Here is a 13,206-nt window from a genome sequence, read left to right on the forward strand (position 1 = left end):
TATTGTTAAACTTTGCATATCATTGTTTTGAAATGGCTAAACTTTTTTTAATACAGCTTAATGATGCTGAAAATAAGTATAAGATTTTGGAAAAGGAGTTCCGACAGTTCAAGGACCAGCAAAACAACAAACCAGAAATCCGTCTACAGTCTGAAATAAATCTTCTCACCTTGGAAAAGGTACACATGTTAATTTTGCACAGTTTAACTAGTCCCAGTGATCAATTTATAAAATCAGTAAATAATGTGTATACAATGTAATAATGTTTTGCTGTAGTGTTCTGATGTCAAATAAGAACGCATCAGAGAATTAAAGGCACATGATGTTATTAGTACTTGAATTTCTTGGCTTATGTCAGTTGTAGCTTATACAAATTAGAGTCCTTGGTTGCAGACGTCTCAGAATTGACTAACTCTAGTAAGGAAGGAATTTACAAAACTTTCAGGAGGCTAAAGAACTATGGGCAAGATAGGGGAAGCAAGGCATAGCTAAGATCCTGTCAGAAAACAGTCTACTTTGGATGCTCCTGTTGGTGCTGTCACTGGATTCCCTGCCCTCTGATTCTAGTGTCATGCTGTTGAACTGTTTTGTGGTAGCCATTGTGAGTATTCTCTCCATGTATCACCCCTGTAGATTCGATGTCCTAGGTAGGAGTATTCATTTGAACCACAGACTTGCACTCTGTCTGTCAGCTAGAAAGAAGGGATGGTTGTCTTATTTTGTTTTCTATTGTTGGAAGCCATGTTCTTCTCATTTAAATTGAGATTCCTCCACAAACAGAATGTTCAGGTGCTAGGCATTAAAAATAATGTCCATTAGACAATCTAAGTTTGACAATATGTGTTCTTGCATTTTATGATTTGATAACTTTTAGGCATGATTTTAAAAATATAGCATTCAGAGGAAAATAACACAGGTAATACATAGGAAAATTACCTTCAAAATTTAAAGATTTGATTGTGTCAGCCATTCCCTGTCTTTTCCTACTCAGCTTTGTATTGAAGGCTTCCTTGCCCTCATAGACTCGCCACCAGGGGGCACTAGCAGAAGACTGGTGGGTGGGAGTTGGATCTATGCTGCAGTAGTTTTTTCCATCTCTCTACTTCCTTTATTTTCACCGGCAGTAGTAGAATCTTTTTATGGTTCCATGTCCCATCCAAGAGCCCTTCTCTCCAGCTTCCTTCCTCACTGTCATTCTAGTTCACTGGACAACAGAGCTCTGGTGAGCATTTCCTTTGGGCATTTCTATAGTTTGGCTCTGTGTCCCCACCCAAATCTCATCTTGTATCTCCCATAATTCCCAGATGTTGTGGGAGGGACCTGGTGGGAGATAATTGAATCATGGGGGCAAGTCTTTTCTTGTGCTGTTCTCCTGATAGTGAATAAGTCTCACAACATCTTATGGCTTTAAAAAATGGGAGTTTGCCTGCACCAGCTCTCTCTTTGCCTGCTGCCATCCACATAAAATGTGACTTGCTCCTCCTTGCCTTCTGCCATGATTGTGAGGCCTCCCCAGCCACGTAGAACTGTGAGTTCTCCATTAAACCCGTTTCCTTTGTAAATTGCCCAGTCTCAGCTTTGTCTTTATCAGCAGCGTGAAAACAAACTAATATAGGCATCATGTTGACATTCAAAAAGTTTCAAATGTTGGAGCATTTTAGATTTTTGGATTAGAGATGCTGAACCTGTAGTAGTAGTTTACAAAATAGGGCTGATACGAAAATGCTGGAAGTAAAGGTAATTTTGGCCATATGGGGAAGGTCTTAGATGCTAAGTGAAAGAATTCAAATTTTATCTGGTAAGAAAAGTCAGATGTTACTCCCAAGTTTGTAAGATTGGTGTAATGGATGTTAATATAAATGAGTTTTGATGAATCGTAATCAGAAAGCAACACTGGGGGCTGCGTGCAGTGTCTCATGCCTGTAATCCCAGCACTTTGGGAGGCCACGGTGGGCAGATTGCTTGAGCTCAGGAGTTCAAGGCCAGCCTGAGCAACATGGAGAAACCCTGTCTCTACAGAAAAAAAAAATATATATATATATGTATATATATATAATGTATGTGTATATATACACATATACATGTATATATGTGTATATATATAAAGTACATACACACTAGCTGGATGTGGTGGCATGTACCTGTTGTCCCAGCTACTCAGGAGGCTGAGGTGGGAGGAGCACTTGAGCCCAAAAGAGACTACAGTGAGCCATGATCCCACCACTGCACTTCAGCCTGGGCGACAGCAAGAACTTATCTCAAAAAAAGAAAAAAAAAAAAAAAACAAAGCATTGGAGAGTGAGAGATGGACTTCCATGTTTGGGAAAATGGACTAAAGAATAACAATCACAGCCAAGAGTACTTTGAGAGAAGTAGTGTCTGGTGTCTGCTAAAGTGTGGCAGGGAGAGAAAGACTGTGGAATAGCTTCAAAATCTTTTACTTAATAAATCCAGCACTCAGATCCTTAAAGCTTATGTTGAGATACTATAATCTGACAGTAGGCTGTGGAATAGATTCCTTTAGGAACTGTTAATACTTATTGTGTACTTTCTGCACTTATTTCAGAACTACCATAATCCAAACTAAATTCTAAACTTTCCAAGGCAGAAACCATGTTATAGCTATTTTCATATTACCTGTTCTTAGGACAGCACACTGTACCTTATAGCACTGAGTAAACATTTTGTTAATCATGATGATGAACCAGCACCATCTTTGCTACTCAGAATTTTCATTTATTCATTTATTCAGCAAAAATTAATGGAGGGCATGTTGTCATCTTGTTTCAAAACTGTTTTGAGATGTTAAGTTGCTGCTAATCATTCCACCAGCTATTTATTGAGTACCTTCTGTGTTACTAGGATTATAGTTAGTCTTGCATTAAACAAGACAGATTCCTTAGGGAGATCCATTATAGAGGAGAGAGTAAAAAAATAACGAGGTCATTTTTGTTTATGTCAAACATAAAAGTAATAAAAAAGGTGATGTCATATTGAATGTGGCAATGTAGGTGGCCTGTCAGGATAGATACTACCCCACATGAGGTGTTTAAGGAAGGCCTTTTTGAGGAGGTAACTAACATTTTAATTGGGACCTGTGAGAAGAGAAGGAGCTAGCAATGTGAAAAGCTGTGGAAGGTGTCCAGGGAACAGCTGCAAAGGAACTGAAGTGGGACTAAGCCTGGATTGTTTGAGGTTGAGGACGAAGGCCATCCTAGAGCTTGAGGGAAGGAGAATATACAAGATGAGGTTCCAAGTATGGGCCATTAAAGCCATGACAAGGAGTTTAGGTTTTTATTCTAATAGAGTTATAGTATAATAGCCGTTAACAGTATGGAAATGAGCCACATCACTTTGGTTCAAATCCTAGCTCTGCCACTTGGTTTACTTCTCTGTACTTATTTCCATATATTTTAAATGGAGGTAGTAAAGTAATAAGGTTGATGACAGATTTAAATGACTCAGTATTTGTAAAATGCTAAGCACAGAACCTAGGACATTGTTTTACTTAAATCCTGTGTTTGTAAATATAAGAGTTAAGTAAACAGTGAGATACCATTGAAGGGTTTTAAGTAGGAGAGTAACTTGATCTTTACATTAAGGAAAAAAATTATTCATCTAGTGTGTAGAAAATGTGTGTTAGAGGACAAAACCTGTCTCTTTGGCTTATGACCCATATATTCAGCTGCCTACCCAACATCTTTTCTTGAATGCCTTAGAACAGTAGTTCTCAAACTTTTGGACTCAGGGTCCCTTTACTGATGATCACTGTATTAGAAATGGGAAAAAATACCTAGATAACATTTTTATGAAAAATATTTTCTAAAACAAAAAATTGAAAAGAGTAACATTGTTTTACTATTTTACAAATCTCTTTAGTGTCTGGATAATAGACATCTGAATTCTTATATCTGATTTTGAATTCACTCTGTTGTGATACTATACGTCATGTAGCCTCTGGAAAAGTCCAGTGTACATTCATAGAAGAATGAAAGTGGAAAAGACAAATAATCTTTTGGTATTATGAAAATAGTGTCCATCTCCTGGACCCTTGGAGGTCAGTCTTCAAGATATCCCTGAATGTCCAAAACTAAACTCAGTCATCTCCCTGAAATACATTTTTCATCTAGTGTTTCTGAACTCAGTAAATGTTTCTGTAGCCTGTTAACTGCCAGGCTATCTTGGGGTACTCTTATGCCCACATTGATTTAATTGCAAGTCTTAATTGATTCTTTTTCTTACCTGTTTGGACAGTCTCTTCATTTTTCTGCCAGTGAACTTGAATCCAGCTGGACATTTCCCACTTCTAAAGTATTTCTGTGTTTATAAATATGAATTCTGTTGTACCTACCAGAAATATTTAAAGCACTCATTGGATAATATCACATCGATTCTCACAAGATCTATTACGTGGGTGTCTAAAAGTACTTCTCTTTTACCCTGGGGAAATTTAAAGACCAGAAATCAAAATAGTAACAGAGGTATTACCTTATTCATCCCTGAATATAGACTGGTTGACTAGTAATATCCACGATAAAAATAAATTTTAAATGACTTTTAAAATTTCTTCCAACTACGCTTTTATCAAAAGGATAAAAATCATTAAACATATTAAAGGTATAAGCAGTACTGTGAGCTTGCATTGAGAGAGAAAAGTACATAAGTGATTTGCCTCTATTTTAGACTTAATACATTCATCCAGCATGTTTAAGTGCCTAGTGAAACAAGGCTTTTCAGCTCTTCTGAAAATTCCTTGTAAATCTTTTGGAGCCAGAAGAGGGCAGAATCTTATTTCTTAAAATAGTGACAAAGAGATAATTGCACAAAAAGAAAGACCCAAGTTTAAAAGTATCTGATTTAATTTGTAAGCTCTGGTTATGTCTGATTGAGAGCTTTTTTCTTTTCTCATTACCTATTCTTTTCAGTGTAATATGCATTTTCCTATTTCTTACTGAAATTGTCTGAAAATAAGTTAACATATAGTTTTAGCAAATGGAATTGTTGATTCTTTTTACAGGTTGCGTATCCCTTATCCAAAATGCTTGGGACCAGAGGTGTTTCCAGTTTTAGATTTTTTTGAATTTTGGGATGTTTGCATTGATTTACCTGTTCAGCATGCCTGATCTGAAAATCTGAAGTCTGAGATGCATTTCTTATGTGTCATGTCAGTGCTGAAAAAGTATTGGATTTTGGAACACTTTGGATTTTTGGATTAGGGATACCCAACTTGTATTGTGTAAGAAGTGAGTATTAGTTTATGGTTTTCTTTTAGTTAGGAAATTTTTAAATATATATATAGCTTAAATAATGGGGACTTTAAAAATGAAATGGGGAAGGCATGTAATTTAGTAGGGCCTACAGAGGTTGAAAAGACTGAAGATATATTGAAAGAACATAGATATTTTTAATTAAGCTAAAATTTATGTACATAAGAATATTTGGCAAGTATCTACTATATGCCACCCCTGACTTGGGGCAAATGGGAAAGTAAGAGAAAAATCAAAGATAGGAAGAGAAAACTTACATTATCCTTTTGGGATTTCCTTTTGTGACTTCACTTAAAGAGTTCGTAAAGTAATTGGGAGATACTCAGAGAGCAGTAAATGACCTTCAATAATCAAACTCCAAGGAATGTGATAGAAACCATTTGGCGTTCGGAATCTAGTAGTTTTAAGACAGCTTCATGTAGAGGTAGAATCTGAGTTGAGCCTTAAGATTTAGGTAAGCAGAGGAAAAAGAATTGGCAGGCTCAGAAGGTAACTTGGGCAAGGAGTGGGGAAGACACAGGGGACACAAACCTGGTTGGAGTAGATTTCCTGTTGAGGAAAGCAGGTTGAGCAGGTAGGACAGATACTATATTTTGCAGTGCCTTCAATCCTAGGTCAAGTAGTTTAGGTTTAATACTGTAGATAAATAGTAGCTACTATAGATTTATTTAATAGTGGTTTTTACAAGATTTGTAGATAGACTAGATTTGAGGCTGGGGAGGCTGGAGAGACAAGAGAACCTCTTTCTTGTCTTATAGTCAAGATGAGTTGAGAAGAACCTGGGCTAAGGAAGGTAGTGGTAGGAATATAAAGGAATAGAATTTGAAAATATTTCAAGAGAGAAATGCAGAGTTCCTTGTGACAGAATTGACCTGGGAATAGCAGATTAAGAGACAAAGACAATGCCATACTTCTAGTAAAGAACTAGAATTGTAGGTGTATCAAGGGTAGAACTAGGGAGATTGGAAACCAGTGAATTTTCATCTATGCTTTGAGTTTTACTAGCCTCTAAATGGACTGTAGGTCCTGAGCTGAGTTTTTCTTTGAGGAGTATATAACTTGGCTTATGGTCTATTACCTCAGTCGTGACCAAGAAAACCTAAGGGAAAATATAAGTACAAAGGCTTCCAGAAGTTTAAATCTACTTACAGTAAGGGCTCTTAAGAACCCAAGGTCTTTGAATGTCTTGAAATTATAAAATTTTAGTTGTGTACATTGTTTCTAGGAATTGGGTCCGTATATTTCTTTAGAATCACAGAGACATCTATATCTTAAAAAATAAGTTAGGAATCGTTGATTTGGGTGTAGGAATAAATTAGAAGAATGAGGTTTGTGTCTCAGATTTACTAGCTACAAGATTTTATTAAGAATAAAGAAATTATATCTATAACTATACCTGTGTTTTAAATTAGTGTGACTATGCAAATACAAACTATTTTAATAATTATGGCAGAACAGATATAACCTATCCACAATTTTTTCTGATGGTGCATTGAGTATAAATAATCCCTCTAGGTTCATCTCTGGCCTAACTCTCATTCTGGGGCTCATCTAGTATACTAGACCTTCTCCAAGACCCATGGACATGATTGCTTATATAATTGAATACTATCCTCTTATCCCACAGGTATAAAAATATTTTTTTCTTTTCTTCTGAGCTATGGCCTCTTGTTAAATTAACAAGTAGTAGGTATACATCTTTGGGGCGTAAGTAGAAGAGATCATCTTAATCTCAGCAGTATTATTCAACTTAAGATGCTTGAGTCTAGTTGTGAAATGTCAACACATTTAAATCCAAGCACTAGGGATTTGTAAAGCAGAAAAGACCTTGACTCCATGTAGTCATATATTACTGCAGAAAATGTTCTGCGCTTTTGTGAAGGGAATTTGGCCATCTGCTTTTCCTTTCATTTTATTTTCATATGAGTTTTCTGAAGTTGGAAATTTTGGACAGTATCTTCATTTTTGTTTTCCTGTAAAATACTACAAGCTATATGTACGGGAAAACTAGACTTGATATAAAATTAGACTGGTTCAGAGTAACAGTGTTTTACTGTAATTCAGGCAGATTATTACATTATCACTTAATAGTAAAACTATCTGTTGGCTACATGAATTTGTTTGGTACTTGGTTTGAAACACTGAGTACATTCCAAAACATAGCCAAGTTGGCTTCAGTTCATGTACAACAGATTGCCTGCTGCAAGTATAAATAATCATATTTTTAATTGAATCACTTTAATGTTTTCTTTATATATTTGAGGAAAATAGAAAACAGAATGTGTGTTATTAAGGAACATTATTTTCTTACTCTTGGCTTTATGTTAACATTCTTAAAATATTTTGACTTTGTACTCTTTCTTAGTAAACTGCTTTCTGATAAAACATTTCACTGTTTTCAGAGTTTCACAATTTTGCCAAAATACAGTTTTAAAAGCATCTCTACTGGCTGTCTTCGTAAGACAAAATTCCATATGAAGATAGGCCTCCAAAAAGAAAATTTGGCTTCTAAGATTTAGAGTGCCAGCTAAATTGGAATGTTAACAGTTAGAACTGTTTTTTGTAAAAAAATGAATGTATTTCTCACTCCATGATCTTTATATAATATATATGTTTAAATACATTTATAGTAACTGTCTGGAGGTTAAGACTAATTCAGTTCTTTTAGGATAGACTGTTAGGCAATAAAAATAAGACTATATTTTAAACAAGAAAATGTTCATGTGCCATAATATTTATAGTAAATTATATAACAGTTTTAGATGATGTCGTATGTTACACTGTATAAACTCTTTTCTTAAGCCAGACTCTTTGTATATATTATCTTTCAGTGGTTGTACACAGTGGTATAGTGTTTCACTTGATATGATTTTAATCACTGTTAGGTTGAACTTGAAAGAAAGTTGGAATCTGCAACTAAGTCTAAACTGCATTACAAGCAGCAGTGGGGACGAGCTTTGAAAGAACTTGCCAGACTTAAACAGGTATGTAGTTTATAGCTTATTCTTTTTATATCTTTTTCCCTTGATTCTTTGCAAATTCGCATGTTTGGCAATATCTGTTACATTCAGATGTCTGCATTTGAATATTGCTATTTTTTGAGATTAGAGGTTTTATAAAATATGTTATAAAGGCAAGATCTTTCTTTTTTATAGTTAGAAACTGAATACAATTGTGTCTTTAAAAAAAAATTGCCAGCTATCCCTTTCCCCAGAAGAACTGGGAATAATTTATTTCTTTCACTTATAATTTTTAAAAAATAAAAATAAAAAAAAAAAAAAAAAAAAAAAAAAAAAAAATATTTTAAAAATTAAACAACCATCTTTTCTTTCTTAGGATCATAAACTATTCCACTGGGAGTTGCCTTTTTAGGATCGGAATTTAAGGATTAACTTGAACATTTTGTCAAAGTTTAAGAAATATATTTCAATGTTATTCTTAAGACACAGATAATCAGTCAAGAAAAGCGAATTACAGGGAAGCATGATTTTAAAGAGTTTTAAAACCTCGATAAAAGTTTTCTGAATTGTTACGTATTTTTTTCTTTCCTGCTACTAATCAACAAATGCTGCATGCTTCCGAAGAAATTAGTCTTAATTTTGAACATATTTGATCTGAATCATTTGAAGAAATTATGAATAAGATTTTTATTTTGAATCTAACCCTAACTGACCTAAATCTTTTAGAGAGTCATAATGGTTCGTTTATTCCAAGTGCACTTTTACTTAATGTGTCAGTTTTATTCTGAATGAAATTTCACACATAGGGTCTTTCAGGTTTGTATTTTTCTTAATGTGTCTCCATAACCGTCAAATACTATTAAAAATCATTATGCTATTATACTAAATGCTTACCACTTTCATAGAGTACTACCAGTCTACATGAGAATTAAAAACTAGGGTAGATAGTTTACCCTAACATAGATGATGGAGGAGTTGGGATTGTAAGCATTACAAATGAAGACAGGTATATATAGATATAAAATAATGTGCCATGTGACTATGTTAATACTGACAGGACTAAGGATAGACATTATGTGTAGTACTAAGAGTCTCCTGTATTGAAAGCAGTGTCTTACAGGTATACTAAGTATAAAATAGGTGTAAATCTATGCAAGACATTGGCCTTTCCATCACAGAGCTGGCAATTTAGTAGTAAGGAAGAAACAACCATAAATATAAAATTCACTGCCTAACAGTAGGAGCCTTGACGCAGACCATATAGAGTACTCGGGAGTTGGAAAGGTGTCATGGGAGAGGAGGTGTTTGTGATAGGCCTCTGGAGATAGATACTTAAGATTTTAATAGAGGAATTGGTTGTGATTTAGGAAAGTAGTGAGGGAAATGTGAATATAATGAATAGAATGATCATAGCAAAGAGGCATGAAGTGGGAAAGCATAGGCTGTTCTTATAAAACAGAGAAGGACCCGTTTTCTAAGTCATTTCTGGTGATAAGGGCTGGAACTTTAGTAGCAGTAGGAATGCAACAAGAAGATTCTTGTCAAAGGTGATGCCAAGGGCCCAAGCTTCAGTGTCTGGTCCCGTTTTGGAAATATAGTTACGAAAAAGCTGTTTGGAGGGTGGGAACGAGATAGGATTTGCAAATTTGGATGTTTTAATTTTTACAGAATGAAATTCGGCTACCAGTTAGAAAGAATGATTGGGCTTAAAAATAGACATAAAGGAGTCCTTTGCAGAGGTAGTGTTTAAAGTTGTGCCAGCTAGAACTTGGAATTCTTGCGTTTAAGAAAGAAAAAAGAAAGCTAATGAAGGAAATAACAACTAGAGAAAATGTGAAGATCATTATGATGATACTGGTAGAGCAATTAGCGTGTATTGAAGGCTTACTTTGTGCCAGGTGTAGCACTAAGCCCTTCAGAATTTATCGTTTAATCCTGACAAAGATCCCTATATAGCAGGTAATATTCCCGTTTTATTAGGTTGGTGCAAAAGTAAAACGGTAGAGGTGCAAAAGTGAAAGTGGCAAAAACTGCAATTACTTTTGCACCAGCCTAATAGATGAAGAAACTGAGACTTAAAGAAGTTAAGTTTCATGTGATCACATAGGTACTAAGTGATAGACCTAGCATTGAAAGCTTTTGAGGAATCCAGCCTCAGGCTTCTTTCCCTTTTATGATATTATGGTCTTAGTCCATTGATGTCAAGGAATGAAAGAATTTCTAGAAGAAAATTAGCCACTCTGACAAGAGTACTGAGCTAGGCGAGTTGGTATATCCTAAGAAGGAAAATGGCATCATTGACCACAAGAGAGACCAGGTCTGGTAATGAGAATTAAAGTGATTTTGAGAGAGAAGCAGCTAATATATGGTCCTGCTGCCAAGATATTTAAGTTGCATATAGTATAATAGAGAGGAGTCCCTGTGGAATTGGGGCCAAGGAAATATGATGAGAATGGCTGTTAAAGGTAACAAGATACAAACGCCATCAAAAGCAGCATTAAATAGTAATTAAGAACATGGCCCTGGAGTCAAGAGAGCTAGGTTGAATTTTGGTTCTACCTCTCTGACTTTGGTAATTTAACTTCTCTGATTAGTCTCTTCATTTAAACAATGAGAAATTTTCTTCCACAGATTATTCTGAGAATTAAACGAGTGGTTTTAAAGTGTGTATTTAATACGGTGTTTGATACATAGTATGTGCTCAGTAAATGGTACATAACTTATTAAAAAGAGATGAGCCATAAAGCCATTCTGTAGTGGTGGTGCGTTCAGTCAGTGGGGACCTAATTGGACAGTAGCTTTGGATATTGATGAACAGAACAAATACTAGAGGGCTGTGTGACTGAGAGTCAGAATTCTTAAGTGTGTATAATTGAGGGATGTTGTTATGCAGTGATAGTTAGACGTTCTGTAGAAAACTGTACAGAAGGAAAAAGTATGTAAGGGCTAAATGTGCACATGTGCAAGAGTGTCAGTAGGTAAACTTCCCAAGTTTGAGTATAAAGGAATGTGAGTACGTTGAGATGAAGAAACATCTGTAGTTAGTTCATTCTTTCATTCATTCAGCAAGTGCTTATTGAGAGCCTGCTATGCACCTTGCACAGTGGGATGCTATAGATATAGCAGTTGCTCCCATGTGGAACTTAAAGTTCACCTAGGAGGACTGATACTTAGAATATAGCAGGGTGGTAAGAAATGTAAATGAAGTCAGCAAGTATTAGAAAAACAATGGGACCACTAGGGGCTATCACCACATATGTCACTCAAAGCTAAGGGAGAAATATTTCAAAGAGAAAATGCTTCAAATAACACTAATAGATAGGAAATCATTTCAAGTTTTTAAATGGAGAGTAGATGGGGAAGAAGTGGAAGATAGTGCTTCTATTGAAGAAGCTGAGTAGTGAACAGTCATTACACATTACCCAAATCAGCTGAAAAGGGAGAAACTGTTAGCTGTTGGTTAGGGCATTTTCTGTGCAGAACTGAATAATCATTAATTATGGAAACTTCATCTCATTATAATTGACATTTTTTTTTTTATTGAGAAGTATCTATGCAAGAACTTTTTACTTTGTCATGTCCATGTGTGTATATTATAGATTACATTCTTTAAGTTTTTCACCATTTGAGGTAGTTTCAAAAAATATAAGTAAACAAACAGTGTTCTGAATAGAATCCCCCAAATTCCTGGCTTTTGATTAGTTTTACACTGGGGTATTGAAGGAGTCTCCTTTAAAAGAAGATTCAGTGTGAAAGGCTCCAATGTAAGAATTCCTCCTTCCTAACACACGCATCCTCATACACTTTTGTTATCTTCTGGATCTTTTTTCCATTTAATCCATTTTTTATTTAACCTTCTTCCTGTGTATTTCCTACCCTCTTGCCCAAAAAGCATTGCAAAGTAATTTTAGCTATTTTATTCAAATAAGGAGGATATCACAAACATTCAGATACCTTTTGTAAAGAAAGGGAAAAAAAAAAGTTTTAAATGAGTGGTTCAATTCTGAAAGTTAGGCTTCATGAAAGAAAAGTTCTTTGAGTGCAGAGATGCTCATTGCTTTTTCATTGCAAACCAATTTAATCCTTATCCCACAAACTTTCTGCTTTAGAGGCACCTCTGTAAACACATTTTGAGGTCACTAGGAATCATTGATGTTCTGCAGACTACACTGAGATGCAACAGTTTAAGAAGAAAAGTAATAGACCTTGGGGTTACCATAGTGAGTTGTGCTCTGCCCCTAACTGTTTTAGTAAGATTAAAATTAATAACTTCATCAAATAGGCACATTTCATGTGTGTGAAAATTACTCAGTTTTTTTTCCTTAAATTTTTTATTAAAAACACATTTATTGTGCTTGAATATAATTTTGGAATCATCTATCTGGTTTTGTTCAGAAGATTGTTTGTGCAACTTCTTGTTTAAATTGGATTAGTACCATGTTAATTTTACATTGCCTCTGGTGAATAGCCACGGGGCTGTAATCTCTGCCAGTAATTTGTCACATCAAAACCCTCTGGAGGGCCATACAAAACATTTGTGTAGTACGGATTAGATGGTGAAAGCCATATCTTAGATTGTTAATAAATGTTAATGACAAAACCCAGCTGGTAAAGCTTGGAAATAAGACCTAATGCTTGGTGCCCATTGCCAGAAGAATGTTTAAACAGAGATTTCCATTACTCGAAGGTGACCCAGAATAGTAAATTTGTGAATTAAAAAATATAACCTTCTAACTATTTTATAACCTTCTAATTACTTAGAAAAAAATCTTTTCTTTTGATTTGCAACTGTAAAAGCCTGTTTCCCAGTAGAAAACTTTTTTGTTCTTTGGTAACTGGGAAGGCAACAGCTGTAAAATATAAATAAGCATAACATAAAATGAGTCCTGATTTAGAAAACAAGGAAGTGATACCCTTAAGTTTGATATCATGGGACAAAGTTAAAAGTTCTACTTGTTAGACTTGTAAGAGGTAATTTA

General features: G+C 35.0%; 1 protein-coding gene across 3 annotated transcripts in view; it reads left to right on the plus strand.

Annotated features, from left to right (window-relative positions):
• Window positions 1-13,206, plus strand: part of CEP120 (centrosomal protein 120) — a 76,585-nt gene that overhangs the window by 48,799 nt on the left and 14,580 nt on the right. For 2 of the 3 annotated variants that reach the window (XM_017859746.1, XM_017859747.1), the window contains exons 17-18: window positions 57-179; window positions 8,153-8,251. In XM_017859746.1, the coding sequence (XP_017715235.1) occupies window positions 57-179; window positions 8,153-8,251 (222 nt within the window). Of the gene's footprint in view, window positions 1-56; window positions 180-6,782; window positions 6,895-8,152; window positions 8,252-13,206 lie in introns of those variants that run through there. The other variant, XR_001882899.1, reaches the window with a different exon arrangement.

Source organism: Rhinopithecus bieti, unplaced genomic scaffold (genome assembly GCF_001698545.2).
Source record: "Rhinopithecus bieti isolate Rb0 unplaced genomic scaffold, ASM169854v2 scaffold_48739, whole genome shotgun sequence".
Taxonomy (NCBI): domain Eukaryota; kingdom Metazoa; phylum Chordata; class Mammalia; order Primates; family Cercopithecidae; genus Rhinopithecus; species Rhinopithecus bieti.